Source organism: Chrysoperla carnea, chromosome 5 (assembly GCF_905475395.1).
Source record: "Chrysoperla carnea chromosome 5, inChrCarn1.1, whole genome shotgun sequence".
Lineage (NCBI taxonomy): Eukaryota > Metazoa > Arthropoda > Insecta > Neuroptera > Chrysopidae > Chrysoperla > Chrysoperla carnea.
In genome coordinates this window covers 65,390,458-65,409,469 of record NC_058341.1, presented here as the reverse complement: position 1 = coordinate 65,409,469, position 19,012 = coordinate 65,390,458, and the positions used below count along the sequence as shown (strand labels likewise).

At 29.2% G+C, this 19,012-nt stretch overlaps 2 protein-coding genes across 2 annotated transcripts in view; both read right to left on the bottom strand.

Moving 5' to 3' along the window:
- LOC123301309 (histone acetyltransferase KAT6A-like) overlaps positions 1-7,438 on the bottom strand; it is a 28,828-nt gene extending 21,390 nt beyond the window's left edge. The window contains exon 1 of the mRNA XM_044884046.1: positions 6,771-7,438. Within this exon, the coding sequence (XP_044739981.1) occupies positions 6,771-7,349 (579 nt within the window). The 5' untranslated portion in view covers positions 7,350-7,438. The remainder of the gene's footprint in view (positions 1-6,770) is intronic.
- Positions 1-12,246, bottom strand: part of LOC123300842 (putative uncharacterized protein DDB_G0271606) — a 55,939-nt gene extending 43,693 nt beyond the window's left edge. The window contains exon 1 of the mRNA XM_044883492.1: positions 12,172-12,246. The gene's annotated coding sequence lies outside the window, so the exon portion shown is untranslated. The remainder of the gene's footprint in view (positions 1-12,171) is intronic.
- Positions 12,247-19,012: the final 6,766 nt, after the last annotated feature.

Below are 19,012 nucleotides of genomic sequence, written 5' to 3'. Positions count from 1 at the left end.
TAATCTAGCTAAATATTTTTATTGTGGGTCCTGAAGGCGATATATTTTAACAAAATGCTTAATATACCTTGATATATTTCATATATATATATATATATATATATATATATATATATATTTATGGTATAAAATGTTTGTTAATCCAATTCAGTTACGGGCTGACCCAAAAAGTGATACTTGATTTAAAAAAATCTATATTTTGAAACTTTATTTCAATCGTGTGTACTTTGACTTCAATCGACTTGAAGATAAAACGCAGATAAGGCGAACAAGATCAAAATCATCAAATTTTAATAAATAGAATCAAAACGCAAAAAAAAGTTATTTTCCAAGATGGTGGCGAAAGAGTTAATTTCGCGAATACGCAAAATCAGATTTAAGGTCTCCAAACAACCGCCTGTCGAATGGATGAATAAAAAAATGTAGTGTCACAAACTTTTCGATCACCCCTCCTCGATTTTCGTTAATGCATTGGACTATGCTAAAATTTTTACAAATAAATGTTTTAAAAATAAACCATAAGGTAAAAATAAAATTTTCAAATAATATTTTACTAAAGCATGTGTTTGAAAAAGCACACATTATGTTGTTTAAATAGGAGGAGTCATAACAGCATTACTTCACATCACGTGCCAACGTAGATAACAACTCTCAACCAATGAATGAATAGAAACTAAACAAATGAATAACTGTCACTTTTAAAGTTGCTTTTGGCACTTTAGTTAAAAAATTTAAGGTACATAAAAGATTATAGATATAAATTCAGGAATAAGTAACAAACTATATTTTAGTTAATTGTTTTAAATTATTCTTATGGTAAAACAAGTGAAAACAAATAATTGACTGAGTTAATTGTGGAAATACCATGTACAGACAATGCTGATTACGCTATCGTTTGTTTTTATACCATGTATATGAAATATACCAAGGTATACTAAGTTTAGTTCCAAGTTTTTATACCATGTATTTGAAATATACCAAGGTATACTAAGTTTACCCCAAGTTTGTAACGCTTAAAAATAATGATGCTATCAACAAAATTTTGGTATAGGTGTTCATAAAATCATCTAATTAGTTCATTTCCTGTTGTCTGTCATCACGATAACTCAAAAACGAAAAGAGATATCAAGCTGAAATTTTTACAGCGTGCTGAGGACGTAAAACGTCGAGCAACATAGGTGAATTGGGCCTTGGGTCCGTAGGATCCATCTTGTAAACCGTTAGAGATATAACAAAAGTTTAAATGTAAAAAATGAACAAATTTTGTTTGAAACATTTTTTCGTAAATATCACTGTTTACCCGTGAGACTGAAATTTATACGCAAATTGTATAGTATGTTTTATATGGGTATATCAGTTATATATGTGTGACATGTATAGGATATGTGTAATGTGACAGTGTAATCACCACTGTCTATACATGGTATTTAAACAATTAACTCAGTAATTGTTTGTTTTCACTTGTTTTTACGTCATGTGATAGTAAAAAAAAAATAGCCACACAAAACTGATATTTCCATATAAAACCTATAGTATATAATTTGCGCTAATTTGCCCTCTCACGGGTTAACAGTGATGTTTACGAAAAAATATTTCAAGCAAAAGTTGTTTATTTTTTTATTAGGAACATTTTTTACATTTAAACTTTTATCCTATCTCTAACGGTTTACAAGATCGGTCCCACGGACCCAAGACTCAATTGACTTATGCTGCTCATTTACAAAATCAACCTCACTTTTCACGTTCTAAGCGCGTTATAAAAATTACAGCTTGATATCTTTCTTCGTTTCTGAGTTATCGTGGTGTCAGACAGACAGACAACCGAAAATGGACTAATAAGGTGATTTTGTGAACACCTATACCAAAATTTTGTTAAATATTAAAAAAAAAAAATGCATCAAAAAAAAAATGTTCAAATAGCTGATAATTGACTTTCTACTTCTTTTTGATGACAATATAGTAGTCGAAATACGTATTTACTATTTATATAATACAGGAATTGATCTAGGAAATTGGGGCAAAATCAAAATTCAAAATAAACAATTGACTTAGTCAATTGTTTATTTTGAATTGTTTAATATTGATTTAATCAATGTTGAAATAGACAACACAACATAAACTAATAACACTTATTGATATGCATATGATGCATGTAACATTTTAATCTGTCTATATCTATATTTAAGGTAGTATGGTTAAAATATAAAAATAAACTTAGAACAGTCAGCCTTTTATTAAATTAAAGATAAGTATCTAAATAATGTTTTATTCAATTTTGAGGATGCCTTAGCGACTTTTTTAATGAAATATTGAAAATTAAAAATCGTAACTCAATGGGATCCCGTGCGTTATTCTTTTTACCAGACCAAATAGACAATCGACTCCGAAAATTTTAAAGAACCATAACTCGGCGCTTTAAACCGTTGTAACGTTGCCAAATCTATTATTTTTATGATGGTACAGAAGATTTCTAGAGTATAATATGTCGATAATATAGGAATTATAACTATAATAACTAATCAAATGAATGGTAAAAATACTATTTTTATTTTTTTTGTAATATAATTTTATGTATTATTAATTGTTTTAAATCAGTTTAATTATTATGATAAATTATGGTAATGTGTTTATTAAATTTTGTACGCAATTTAAAATTTTGAAAAAAAGATGATCTGTGGACGACCCATACTACCTTAATATTTATTATAAAATGAATACTATATGTTACCATGAGCGCGCATCAATGAAATACAGCGCAAGCTCTATCAAGATGGGCTTCGATTAAATGTAAATGCCCAGTATATCCTGTTTACCTGTTTTGGTTCTTATATAGAAGTGAGCGCTTCCGAGACGAACTTATCAATCAACCTGTTTAAAAAACCTAATTCCTTTTTAATAGACTTTTATTCGCTTGACCTGTATGTATATAGTATATGTGGATACTCTATGACATTAAAATCGCATGAGTTAAAACAAGTGAACGAAAAGTAGCAGACAATTCCAGCAGACTTTAGTATCCTCTCATGGATATACGTAACTCTGTACATCAATATAAATTTGAAAAAGTCAAAATATTATTAAAATTAATAAAAAAATTTTATGAGGTTATACTTAAATAATTCAGTTATAAAAAGGTTCCAAGTGGTGCAAACTCTTTTTATAGGGACTCTAAGGATAAAATATCAAGATTCGTGGAGATAGGGGTGGAAAAATCAACTTAATGAGCTTTCTCCCTAACCATTTTGATTTTATTTGATTAATTATTTACTAAAAAAAGTTTTCTGAGCTTATCAAGATTTTAAAGTGGTGCAAAGCTATTTTACAGGACTCTTTAAGTAAGAGTTTAAGCTAGCAGGCAATTTGAAAAATTTGTTAAAAGGCATTTATAGATTTTTCTCCTTCACAATTTTTATTAAATCTTTTTTGGTATATAACTAATAAATTTCAATAAGGATTGTGACCCCAACTTAAAGAGTCCCAAAAAATACGATTTTGCATCTCTTAAAAATCTGGATAAGCTCAGAAAACTTTTTTTGGTATATAATTAATCAAATTAAATCAAAATTGTAAATCATTAAGTTGATTTTTCGATCCCCATCTCCACGAATCCCGATATTCCATATTTAAGAGTCCCTATAAAAGGGACCATTCCATATTTATTATTATTTAAGTATAAACTTGTAAAAATTTATTATTTTCAATAATATTTATGTTTTTTTTACAAATTGATTATGATGTGCAGTGAGTTTCGTAAATACATGAGAGGAGAACAAATTTGTCTGCTAGATTCCGTTCACTGTTAAAACATTCTAAGTGTTATTACTATTTTTTGATTAGACCTTAAAATAAAAATAGTGATAAAAGTAAGGCGTTCCATGAATTCTTAATTGAAACATTGTACAATTAATTATGTATCTAAAGATAAAAAATTAACCTGCCCGAAATATATTCCTAATAAAACATACAATTGTTGAATTCCTAAAGTTCGGCTGTTTGAGCAAGCACAATGAATTTTTTTTTCTTGCAGTTGATGATAGTTTAAAGTTCCTTGATCACGATAAACACAGTTTGGAGCCTCTTGTGGGGCATTTTAAATTATTTTAAGATACAAAAATTAATCGGTGATTGAACTTCAAAAAAGTTTTTATCATGAAAAAAATTTATTACTTTACAGCGCTTTCCGAAAAGAAAACATAATAAATCTTTGGTTTTTAACGTTTAAACGTCAAAAACTAGTCAAATGATTCGATCAATTTAAACAATCGAAGGTACAAAAATTCGCACCCGGCTAAAATTTGGTAGGATTGTTCAAAACACCTTCTACTTAAATGAAATCTAAAAAGTCCTCATCGTTACAAAAACGCATTTTTCGTGATTTTCAGGAAAATGGTTAAAAATCAAAAAACTAGCTCCGACAAAAATTTTAAATAACAAAATTTTATATAATAATGTCCCAATACTTTTTTTTTCCAAAGAGCCACCTGAGATTTAACGATTCAAAAAGTTGGAAGAGATGTAATCGTCATATGGTTTTTCTAACAAATTTAAATCAGTAATTATGTGAATTTACAAATAAAAAATATTATTTGTTCAATTTCGTATCTTATTTTCACAATTTCTAATGCAACAAGTTTAATTAATTGCTATATTTCAATAATTTTAACTGGACATTTACTATTCCATTTACATGTAGAGAATTGAAAATTAGTCATAACAGCCACCTTTATGCCAAAATTATCCACTGCAAGCGCTGGCGTCAATTTACAACTCTTCCAGCTTTTTGAATCGTTATATCTCAGAAACGGTGGCTCTTAGGAAGAAAAATTGAGTGAGACATTATTATATATAATTTAATTATCTGATCTACAATTTTTGTCTGAGCTACTTTATGATAAAACTTACAGTTTTGCTGAAAATCACGAAAAACCCGTTTTTGTAACCTTCGACTCCCTTTACATTTTTTTCCACGTCTCGGATCGATGAGAACTTTTTAGATTTCATTTATGATGTGTTTGATGGAAGAACAATCTTACCAAATTTCAACCGGGTGCGAATTATTGTACTTTCAATCATATTTCTTTATTTATTTTGACCGGATCAAAATTGACGAATAAATTATATCTTTTACGATATTTTTAAAGCATTAAAAAACATTTACGTGATACAAATATTATTTTTATTCATAACGTAAATTTAAATTCAATGAATAAAAAATAAGTTGCTAACTCGACTAGTCATATGACGGCCTAACTACTTTAATTCACCTTGAAAATAATGTAATTTCATGAATCATTCATTCATTGTTTTAATCAACACTCAACACTTCAACAGTGCAGAACAACGACTGTGACTGTGAGTGCGACACTCAAGAATATAACCCACCAAAAATTAAATCTCACAAACGTTCTTTTCAAATATTTATTAAGCTTGAACAACAAAAATCGGAGTCCATCTTTGTTTATGATAATTTTTTTTAACTCTTTTGACGTTATCTTGTTAAGTATATATTTATGAAGGGTTCCACGAAGCCAACAAATTTTACGCCAATTATTTAAACTTTTGAAATTAACATTTAATAACTTAAATTTGAAAAGAAAATCATAAAAAATTTTAGAACTTTGTTACGAAACTGATAAAATTTCCTGACTTTTCTCTGTTTTTACAGAATTCTCTGACATTTCCCTGAATTTTCCAGTAGGATTTGAATTCTCTGACAATTTCACGTTTTTTAGTAATGTGTCTATTATGAAGCAGTTATTATTCGCCCGATTCGATGGACGATTTCGAATAATACTATATGGATTTTAATGAAACTTTATAATAATATACCTAATACAAAAGAATAACACATAACCTAGAATTTACAAAGATAGGAATTACCCGCCCCGCTTTGCTTGACGATTTCGATTTATAAGTAAAATAATTTGGTTTCACAACAAATAGTAACATACAGGGTGAATCATTTTAATCTATTATGGTTAATAGCTTGTTTTATAGTTTACCAATCAAAAAATAACTAGAACAAAAGTTGTAGAGTCTAATGAGGGACAACATGTTCTGACATCAGATTGGACTTAGTTATGAGGCTGAAGCTAGCAGCTGGGTTAAAAAATACAAATATAAGGATTTAAATTAATAACTCTGGTCTGCAACAAAACCTTCAGAAAACATTGCGCCTACTCATTCCGATTTTACTTCCTAGAAATATCCCACGTATGGGCTAGGTGAATAGGATATTCTACTATTTTTGAAAAAGTACTTCAAAATGTTGATTTTGCTAATAAAAAACCACAAAAAATTTATTTCGGAAAAATACACACGCATTCTTGCCAAAAACTTAAATTAAATTTTAAACTGTCAAAATCGCGGGCATCCAATTTGATGACGTAATATGGGTATCATTATACGAAATAACACAAATAAGTTTGACAGATATATTCATAGACATCTGAATATAATATATATAAATACTTATTATCTATGTTTTATTAGCTGTCTACACTGAACTAATTGATGGTCTATGACTCATACCGCTATGACATCACAGCAGGGCTTACCCGCGTTTTAGGTCATGTGATATACAGTTTAAAAATTACGATTTATAATTTTAATATTATAAAAGAAAAGTGTGCTTTTTAATGACTCGAAATCAGAATATTTAAGTTTATTTTTACATAAATTTTAACTTTTTTTAAATTTCATGATTTATTTTTGACTAACGATGATACCTTATTACTGATAGTAATGAATAAAATAAAAGAATTTCTTACCTTGAGTGCAGAATCAATTTCAGGTGTTTTGAGTTTATTGGGTGATGTAGTAGTTGATTCCTTTTTCTTTAAAGTCACTGGACTTGATATGGGCATCAAACGAACTTTAAACAGTTTACCATCTTGGACGACTAGTCCTCTGGCCACAGCTCGTTTAGCCGATACCCTTAACAATTGTTTTAAATCCAAGTCAGGAGGATCTAAACTGACTGAATGTGATTGTAAAATAAATTTCTCAATACTTTTTAATGTGGACCCGTCACGTTCCCCTAATTCGCCAACAGATTTCGCAATGATACGTGATAAATCTGATGTTTTTGATACTTTTAATTGTCTATTTTGTACAAAACCACCAGGATCTTTATATGAACTTTGACCTTTATTAAACACTTTCAATACCGATCCATTTTTAACAGCCACCTCTAAATGTTCCGCTACAACGTCTTCATGGAACGCATGATGTTGTCGTATTGCATGACAAATACGTTCAACGCTTGGTCGTTGCTTTTGTGATCGTATTTTACGTATTGCGTCCAAAAACCATTGCGTCCAAATATCTTCGCTAACGTCTTCACTCATTTTTAAATGTTATTAATTTAAGTATTATTTATTTTTAAATTATTTAATATATTATTGTTATTTAATTATTATTATTAATTAAGGACAAGGAAGGCATCAAAGGATAATTTAAGGAATTTCTTTGTTTTTTAAGTGAATTGCATTACCATTTTAACTGTAAAAAAAATACGTGTTCGTGTAAAATACATCACACTACCTCCATTAAAAATATATACAAAATTATTTAAAGCTACAAAATATAATGAGATTATTCTTAATAATTTTATTTTTAATTACTAACTAACTTTTCGTAAATCCTAAATAACCCAAAATTATTTTATGTTTTGATTTAACGTCATGCAAATTGTCCCAAAAAAAAAACTCTCTTCGTTTTTAAATCAAAAATAGTTTGAGATTAATTTTTATAAAACTTTCGAAGAATATTCTCTATGTAATGAACAAATTTCATGTTTTGCCTTTTACAAGGGTATTAGGGTATTCTACTAAAAAGTACTTTAAAATATTGATTTTGCTAATAAAAAGCCACCAAAAACTTATTTCGGAAAAATACACACGCTTTCTTGCCAAAAACTTAAATTAAATTTTAAAATGTTAAAAACGCAGGAATCCAATTTAATGACGTAATATCGATATCATTATACGAAATAACAGAAATAAGTTTGACAGATATATTCATAGACATCTGAATATAATATATATAAATACTTATTATCTATGTTTTATTAGCTGTCTACACTGAACTAATTGATGGTCTATGACTCATACCGCTATGACATCACAGCAGGGCTTGCTCGCGTTTTAGGTCACGTGATATACAGTTTAAAAATTACGATTTATAATTTTAATATTATAAAAGAAAAATGTGCCTTTATGACTCGAAATCAGAATATTTAAGTTTATTTTTACATAAATTTTAACTTTTTTCAAATTTCATAATTTATTTTTGATTAACGATAATACCCTAATATTTAAGTATTAATAAAATGAAACTAAATATCTAAAAGGAAAAAAGTGTTGCATCTTTGAAATTTTCTACAGTTATTAATTAGGTTGTAAAAACTTCGTACCAAAAAATCGGCCACTCGGGGGAGTGCTTAGCTCTCTTTTTTAGGGGAAGAGGGTAGTTTTAATCAGTTTTCTACAAATTACAAAAAAACTATCCATCAAATAAATAAAAAAGTTCTATCTGATTTAATTGTGTACATTTGTTTTTTTTTTTCGACTTCCTAGCTTCAATCAAATTAAAAAGTATCCATCTTGTAAAAAGAGATAATAGCACAAAAATTTTAATGTTTAAGTTATAAAAAAACAAGTGAAAACAAACAATTGACTGAGTTAATTGTTGAAATACCATATATAGAGTGTGTTGATGACGCAATCGTTTGTTTTTGACATCACGTAAGTAAAGAAAGATATCCAATCTTAGATAGCCTCACACATATAATTGATACTCCTATACAGACTATAAAATTTGCACCTAACGCCCTCGTGGGTAAACAGTGATGTTTACAAAAAACTATTTTAAACAAAAGTTGGGTATTTTTTTATAAGGAATATTTTTTACATTTAAACTTTTGTTCTATCTCTAACGGTTTACAAGGTGGGTCCTACGGACCCGAGACGCAATTGACCTATGTTGTCCATTTGCGAAATCAACCTCACTTTACGTCCTAAATACGTTATAAAAATTTAATATTGATATCTCTTTTTGTTTTGAGTTATCGTGCTTACGGGCAGACACACGGATAGACAAGCGGAGATGGACTAATTAGGTGATTTTGAGCTATGAAAACTTGGTATTAAACTTAATATACTATGGTATATTTCATGGTATAATAAACAACTTTTAATTGCAAATTTTTTGTCGTAAACACCACCCGCGAGGGGGCAAATTAGAACAAACTTTTGGTGTATATTTCCTCCAAAACTATAAAAGAGAGAGAGTTGAAAATTTGTATGTAACTTCAACTAGTGGCCTTGTGAAATATTCCCGAAAAACGAAAAAAAAAAGTTGTAGAAGATATTTTCGAAAACTCCGAAATTTTTTAAAGACGAATACATATTTTCGAGACGTTCTAACGGAACAGTGATGTTGACGAAAAACTATTTCAAATAAAATTTCGTTTTTTATTTGATTGAACATTTTAAAATTGACATATTTCGATCAATTTTTAAGCTCGAAAGTCGAAAAAAATCAAAAATGTTACACAATTTAAATCAACGAGTATTTAAATTTGAACTTTATTTTATTTGAACCATAGTTATTTGTTTTTTATTTTTAAAGCCCCCCACAAAAGGGAGTTAATCACCCCCTGAGTGGCCGATTTTTTTGATTCGAAATTTTTACAACCTAATAACTGTGGAAAATTTCAAAGATACAACACTTTTTTCTTTAATATCATGAGTTTTGATTTAATTTTGTTGTGCTTCAATTTAAAAATTACTTCTTGTGGAGGAACATTTGTGGTAAATTTGTGGAAGAAAAATAACAAAATTTTATCAATTTAAAAAAAAAAAAACCTCAACTCAACTGGGAGTCGAACCCAAAATCCATTGAATCCAAGGTTGTTTTCTTCACGAAACAATTTATAAATATATCAAAATGCCACACAATAAAATATAGTTTAAAAAACTAAAAAAACACGCTTACATACATACATACAGGTAAAGCGTGTTAAAAATACTTCCTAGAGCACAGTTTAGACGATAAATAATTAGTTTTCCGTTTTTGTACCAAAAATCTATATTTCCGGTTAAAAATGACACGATTTTCGGAATATGTGTCAGAATCTGTGAAATCTAACATCGGATTCGTTTTCAGCACCCGAAAATACCTACTAAATGACAATTTTAATCCAAAATAAGCTTTTCAAAAAATTTTGGTCTACATATGTCCCTATGCCTTTCTATGACAAGGTTGAGCTGGCTAAATGTTCCTGTTTCCCAACTATCAACCGACTTATTCATTGAATTACACGCCTCAAATCAAATAAATTCAAAATAATTCGTTTTCCACCTTTTTAAAAAAGTTAGTGTAGCGAAAAGTATATTTTAAAAAGAGGAATCGAATGAGCTACATTTGACCAATATTTCAAGTTGTAATTAGTTGGAAGTCTATATAACGTAAATCTTAATTTAAAACACATAGATTAAATTTTCGAGCGATAAAAGTGTATCCTAGTGAAAACATAAAATTTGCATCAATTGTCTAAATTCTAAAATAGTCTTAAGAAAATATTGGACATTTCCATGGTATTTCTATTGGAAATGGATTGATTAGTCGTTTCCAAAATTATTTACACAAATACACAGGCAGAGACGGAGCCGCTTTAAGTTTATGAACATAGGGAAAACCAGAAATTGAATTTAATTCAATATCTGAATAGTTTAAAAGTATGTAGTAATACTCTATTTCTGAATCCATTTATTTTTCCGGATATTATTTGCCTTAGAATAAAACATTTTAAAATAAAATACAAAACTTTAGGAATAAAAATTCAGCCTAAACTCTCAAAATCCTATAAATTAGAAAAACTAATAATTAATATTGCCCTTTTTACAAGTGTTTGAAAACCATATGCCTTACTTTTTATTCGAAATAACTTTCTCAAATCTAAAAGCTCTTGTATACTGAAAGTTTAATTTCCTTTTTTAGAAGACATTGAAAAGGAAGTTTTTTTAAATCATTATTTGAGCTAGAAACTCATTAATTGGAATATTGAATCATGTTCATTTTAGAATATTTTTCCTAAATTTTTACATAAATTGATCGAAATCCATTTCCCTTTTAAAAACAAAGAGGTTATTACTAGAAATTACACAACCAAAATGAAACAACTTTTTTGTATGGAAAAAAAATAATTGATGTAGTTAATATTAACCTGAAATTTATTGAATTGATTAAATAATTTATTTCCCGCTATATTACGATATAAAGTAGCTTGTATAATGTCTGAGGATTCCAAGTCAACTGACTACTACTGAACGGTACCCTCGCGTCCCGCGAACCGACGGCCATACGTATTATAAAAAAAATACTAAATGAAGTTTGAAAAGAACAATCATTTCATCATAACATAAATAATCTAAAATTTGTATGTAAAAAAATCCAAACATTTAAAGGCACTTGTAAAATAATTATAAAACATAAAGCATCTACTAAATTGAATCTCTCTGATTCACACTCCCGTCGGCAGCCATCTTGTCATGCAAAGAAATATTTTTTTCAATTTTCTATCATTGATTTCATTAATTGGTAGTCGCTATGACAATAAACACTTATTAATTTACTTACAATAAAAAATGAATAATCCACTTATTTAATAATAAACATTCCGCGTATGAAATAATAACATAATATGATTAATTAATAAAATAAGAATATTAACTTAAAAAATTGAGAACGAACGTAAAAAAAATGAAAAGAAATAAAAACACACAAATATATATATTCTGTTAAAACACTTTTTAATCACAAACACCAAGCACTGTACAACATGTACACTGTGTACTGCTCATTCCGGCGGAGACCGAATGTTTCAACAACCATTGCAATTGAAACATTCTAAAAACATCTATTTATTATTTAAATGGCGCGTAAATATCACATTTGTTTATTATTTAGCGTATATTCAAAAATATTTTTATTGATAGAAATCATAATTCATATTATTTAATTATTTATTATATTATTTTTATAAATTATTATCCTAACTCTGGCATATCACATCATAACAAAAGACTTTAATTTGTCACAAAATGGCTAGACCGCTTAGTTGCGTGCGCACATCCATACAATGTACACACACATAACCCCTCTTACCTCACTTCAGGTATGTATGTTCTGTATGTATTTCCGTCCGTTTGTCCATCGCATCGTTTTAAATATACACAATTTTTATAAAAATTGATTTGACTATTTTTAATAAACGTGTATAATAAAATCTGGTATGAGCGCCACAAAACCTCTATATACACATAACTTATAATATACGCTCCTAAGTATAAAGTAATTTTTAAGGCACAAAAAAAAAAATGTATAAAAATATTTTAAAATAAAAAGTTATTTTTATCCTTTAATGAAAAAAATTTAAACTTGATATACATAGACTAGTAAAAATTTCAGAAAATCGAACTTTTATACCAACCGAAAATGCCGGTTGCCCATCCGAAATCTCGACCGGAAGTGAGATATTCAAGATGGCGGTCAGATTGACTTTTTCAAAACTTTTAAGATGATTGACTTTTTCAGGTGAAAGTTTCATGTGCGAACACTTAATTTTGGCTAAGTGATGGGCAAGAAAAAGCACTACTTCACTGTCTCTGGTATTCACAACAATATTTTCAGCTGTACTGTCGACAGTATAAAGAGTCATACGGTTATCAGCTCTTATGACGCTCTCAGCAAATCAACATTGGTGGACTCATCGTGGGACAGCTCCTTAAACCCTCTTGAGAACATGACTTGAAGATTACCAATGTCATATTCTAGTATTTTATCAGGCAAAAACCTACATAAGTCTGCCTTGTACTCCGAAAGAAATAAAAAGCTACTCTTCGGCATCGGCACGTTAGAATCAGTGGTTTCCCTGCGGAAAGCTGAAATATTTTGTGATTACGCTGACTGCTTTATAAAAAGAATATTGAGGATGGGATTGAAACATAGTGAAGTTCACGTTGTATTAGACAGGTACTTGCCTCAATCCATAAAAGGTGGAACAAGAACGTAAAAAAGAGCAAAGAGTTTCAGTTCCATTCCCAAGGAAATCACTGATTATAACGATGCCGAATAACTGGAGTACCTTTTTATTTCTTTTGGAGAAAAAGACTTATGCAGGTTTTTGACCGATGAAATACTAGAACCTGACATTGGTGATCTTGAAGTGATGCTCTCAGAAGGATTTTACGAGATGTCGCAGTCCACCGATCGAACTCGGTTTTTGTCGTCGACAGTACAGCTAAAAATATTGTTATGATGACCAAAAAATGAAGTGCTCGCATCGGCGGGTTATGAGCTTCACTGCACAGGATACAAAATACTTTCCAGTGTATGACATTTTCAAGAAACTCTCAAACCAATAATCTAGTTAGTTTTTGCGATTCAACGTCTAAACTTACATCTATTACAAAGATAGGTGCTTGTAAGCTTTTCTTCGATAACTTAAACTTCTGAGCGGACTTGGATGAGAACATTCTCAAGTACTTAGAGACCTTTGTCGTCAAATTGTATTAGGTACGTCCTGAATTGTCCTGGATATTTACATGAAAGACGGTAAAAACGGTATTAAATGGTATCTAATATCTTTATTTATAATTTCAAGTTTGTTATGGAAGCATTCCCATCTTTCCACGCTATTTCTGACCCACCTTTAAGACTTTGGCTGGGTGTTGATAGCAATCAACTTGTGCTTCAACTCATGACGTTAGATTCTATACCTAAGTCGTGCCTTGAAGTTGTTATTTATCACTGTAAGAGCCTTTGTAACGCGAAAAACAGCAACAGTAGGAACGCAAATGTGCCGTGTGTAAAACTGTATACTCCCTGCAAACGCACCTGTCTCAATTCTCGGGAGACACACCAGCAATTTTTCTGTAAGCTCCTGTAAGCTTTCTTTTTTGTTTCACCATGTGTTGTCTTATATATATTTTGTACATAAACTAAAAGTTAAGTTCAAATGTTGTATTAGAGTGAAAATTTGAAATCTTATTCGCCATCTTGAAAAATCCTAACCCATAATTTTTTTAAAGTATATTTTCGAGTTCTTCATGCTCTAAAACGTGTAATTGCATATTTTGGGCGCATTCCTAAGTCAAAGCGGGGCTTTACAGCGCCGATTTCGGGTTTTGACACCATCTTGGCCGCCATCTTGAATACCTTACTTCCGGTCGAGATTTCGATTGGGCAACCAGCAAATTGGGACTCAGAAGAGTCGAAATAGGGGAAAAAGACCTTTTGCGCAAAAGTAATATGAAATGCTTCTAAAACTTTTACGGAGAGCCTTTTTCAATTTTATGACTAGATTAACAGAGAGCTCGTGTAGTTTCTGCATGTAGACCGGAAACCTTAAAAAGATTTGTAGCGCCTGCTGATGGAGAGTTTCACGAAAAAAAAAGGCACATAAGAAAAAGAAATCTTAAAATCTACCAGGTAATCGGTAAAAATAGACCGAAAACTGTATAAACCCCGATTTTGTTGTAATTACAAGTTGGTGGGTTGAGTTTGTCGACTATATAGAGGAGTTGGTTGGGTCTGAAGTTTATCCCTTGCGTTCAAAAATCGAACACTATAGAGACATTTTTTCGGTCTATTTTCCGGGTCAATTTTTTCCAATCTATTTATTCTTATATCCTCGCTCCTAACATTATTTTAATAGAACTGTTAATAACTCATACTTTTAATAAATAAAGCTATTTTTTATCTGGAGATGTGGTTTGATTTCAATCAAACTAATTGGCTTTCTTTAATCAGTCATTTGTCATTAAAGTCTTTGGTCACCTTTGATCATTTTGAAAAAATGATTGAAAGTTTGAAAGTCTTTTAATGCCTATTTTTTGCATATACTTAATATCGATATGGACAAAGATTTTTTTGGTATGAATATTAGCCAAAAATGGAATCATTTAATTGTCAACACTTCACAAGAATTTAAAAACATAACTGTAAAATTGTCTCAAACATACTTTCTGTTCCTGTCACTTCAGTCTTTACCGAAAGGGTGTTTTCTGTAATAAATATAAAGTGGCAGCATGACAGAATTAAACTGTGGAGAGGTTTATTAATATTGTAAAAATGAGAATAAATTGTTAAATCATGCAAGAAGCTCAAAAAAATATGTTTTAAAACGTCTAAAAAAATACTGTTTCTTTTGTAAAATACTGTTCATTTTATTTCCCTAATCTTAATAAAGTTGGGAACTCTACAATTTATCGATATAATATGATGAAGGTATTAACAATTTATTGCATTTTTTAACATTTTTTGAGAATCTACTAATGTGGTTTAAAATTACATACTGATTTTCATAATTATTCTTAAGAATACAATAACAGGAAATTACTTGGAATCTCGGTGTTAGATCTTTCACTAGTTTAATATATGGAGGTAACAATAATAATAATAACATCGAATTGTATTTTATTTGTTATTATATTTTCACCTTATTGGTTTATCAACACATGCGCAATAGATACCGTAATAAATATCAAAACATTATGACGAATATAAATCATAAACATTTCGTTATTTAAAAACGATTAATATATTATGGTTGTAATTTTTTTTAATTACATAATTTATTCTTTTTATAATTAGATTTGTTTAAATAATGAATATTATTGTTTCTAATTATATAATTAACGATTTTGATTAGTTGTCAAATCAATATAGGTATTTGGGTATTATGTAAGCTAACTAAATTAACTAAAAATTGTAATTTAAAAAAAAATTAGGTATACATAATTGTTATTTGAGTTGACCGAATGAGAATATCATTATCGATTGCTTTAATTATGTTTTAGAAATAAAACTATTAGTGTATTTTTGTATACTAACGGGGAAGTAATTAGAGAAATTATTATTATTTTTTTATTAAAATTTCATCAAGGCAATTTTATATTTAAGGTTAAAATAATTTGTACCTTGTAGTATTAGACGAAAAATAATAATAAAATTTTTCGATATCTGCTTTGGTTTTCGAAATATCGAAAGCTAAATAATTAAACAAAATTTTCAATTCTCGATATTTTGAAAATTACTCCAGAAAGCTTTTTATTTAAAATGGCCTTCCATGGTGCTCGTATATCTTTAAACTTAACAGTTGTTTTTTACGTTATAAAAACTTCGTACCAAAAAGTTGACTCTGGGGCGGGCCTAGCGCTCTTTTTTTGGGGTAGTTGGAAGTTTTAATCAGATTTTTACAAAAAAAACTATACATCAAATAAAAAAAGGTTCAATATTTTAATAAAAGTTTTAGCTGATTTATTTGTTCACATTTTTGTTTTTTTTCCGACTTTTTAGCTTCCAAATTGTGCGAAATTTGCCAATTTTAAAATTGTACATTTTTCCAAATTCAATTAAATGAAATAAGATCCATCTTGTAAACCGTTAGAAATAGAAAAAAAGTTTAACAATAAAAAATTATTTCTTATAAAAAAATAAACATCTTTTGTTTGAAACATTTTTCGTAAACATTGTTTTTAAACTTGAGGGTTATGAACTTTGGAGTCCATTTTCTCCCAAATTATAAAAGAAGAAGAAAAGAAGTTGAAAATTTGCAGATAACTTCAATTATTGGTCTCGTGAAGCATTCTAGAAGAATTTCGAAAATTTTTGAAAGTATTTTCTCTAATTCAATCAAATGTAATACAATTAATGAATGTATTTAAAGCTATTTGACCTCAAACCGATTTTGATATATTTTGCCAATATAATACAAAAAAAAATTACAAAATGAATATATAACAAAAACAGTGAAAACAAACAACTGACTAAGTTAATTATTGAAATACCATGTATAGACAGTGTTGATTACTCTGTCATATCACACATACATAACTGATATTCCCATATAATACATACTATGCATGATAAATTGCGTAATCATATATCGGCATTTTACTAAGGCACTAAAATAATCATTTTTCATATCTGTTACTTTCTTAAGGATGTATGAGCATGACAACAATGTTTGATTTAAAGGCTCAAAATTTGTTTGTAGGTAGTCTTTTACTCAAAGAATATGTGGTTAAAATTTCAGCTTAGGTAACCGTGCAAATTTTTAAGAAAAAAGTCATTAAAAATCGATATAAAATACATTGGCTCTTATGGAGGAATCTCAAAAAACGACATATTTTGGAAGTTTTTGATAATTTTCATTTGGAATGAATGAAAACAAATTTAAAAAAAAACTTTTTGATAGAAAGTAAACATATTAGCAATGAATTAGAAAAGAAAAAACTAAGTGTCACCGTCCATATAAGGGATGTAAGAGCAGGGTAGATTAAGGGTTGAAATTATTTTTATCTTATTTTCAACTTTGCTGATGAATTTTGTTATAACTTCATGAATGTAGACGAAAAATAAGAATAAAATTTTTCGATATGTGTCTTGGTTTTCGAAATATCGAAAGCTAAATAATTAAACAAAATTTTCAATTTTCGATATTTTGAAAATTAAGCCAGATATCGAAAAATTTTATTCTTACTTTTCGTCTTATATCGTCAAGTAATAATATAAATTTATCATCAAAATTGAAAATATCTATTTTTAAATTTGTGCCCCCACTACCATGCTCATACATCCTTAAATATTTTTAAAGTAATAGATGACCATATCGCAAATAACAGAATCGCTAAACTTTTCCAACTATAGACATATAAGAATAGACTGAAGGAGTGGGCGTGATCTGCCCAGTCTCGATAAAAAGAGAACGATGCTCCTACGTACGGTTTGTTTCTTTTCAGTTGCGTTTGTGCATTTACAGTCTTGGACAAGGGCTTACTGTAAGTGGACAAGTGCGCCATTAAGTCACAGTCTTATATGTCTATGTTTCCAACTGATTTGACCAAGTAACCTACTTTTTCGTTGAAGGGTAGATTGTAGGCTATAATTTCATGTGAAAATTATCCGGTTTATCGACCAAGTTGAGCCGCAAATCTATTTTTCATTAAAAATTGCTCCGGCTACATTTTTACAATCGGTCTCATAGGGTTGTCAGTCTATTGTTTTACGGGTTTGTTTGTCGCTTTAACAAGATTTAGGCTGTTAACCGTTAAAACAAATAATTTTGCGATTTGCTTCCGGACTATTGTGTATAGACCAAAGAGAGGCTAGACCAAAAAAATCGTAACAACTTTTTGAGTAACAAATATATATTATCTCTATGGTAACAAAATAAAGTGTAACAAAAAAGCGAAATCCATGTAATAATAATTAGGTAATTGATTCTGATCTTTAGTAATTTTTGATTATTCTGTTATTAATAAGAAAATGTCTATTTTCAGAACTTGATAAACCAAAACTTGAAAAATAATACATAATTTAAAACGAAAGAAACATAGTTCCTACCGAGTGTCCCACAACACCTCTATTACTGATAAAACAAGTTATTTTGCGATTCGCTTCCGGGCTATTGTGGATATATATGATTAATCTGGCGAAAAATGCAGGTTTCTCCTTTTTTTGGATTTTTAAGATTTGTGAGTGAACGATATGGCCAAACACAATTGCAAAAGAAAGAAGGGACGCCAGATTAAACAATGGAGAGATAGCCTTGTGAGCTACTCAGGAGGAATGTGGAAAAGACTCGCCACTGATCGTAACAAGTGGAGGGATTTGGAAGGGGCCTTTGCCCTGCAGTGGGCTCAATAGTTAATAGGCTTAATTATTATTATCATTATATGGCCTAAAGACATCGCTCTTTGCTTTATATTAAATTCTTTGCTTATAACATCTTTTCTTATGATTCCACCCATAATATGAGTATTTTACCCGATATTAGAGTCGAAAACAGACCAAGTACTAAAATTTCACTTTTTTCGAAAAAATTACCTATTTTTGGAGAGCTTTATCTCGGTAAGTATTAAACCTACAGAACTATTTTAAAAACTTAAAAAATATATATTTTCTAAAAAAAAACGCAATTTTGGACTTTTATTGAGAAAAC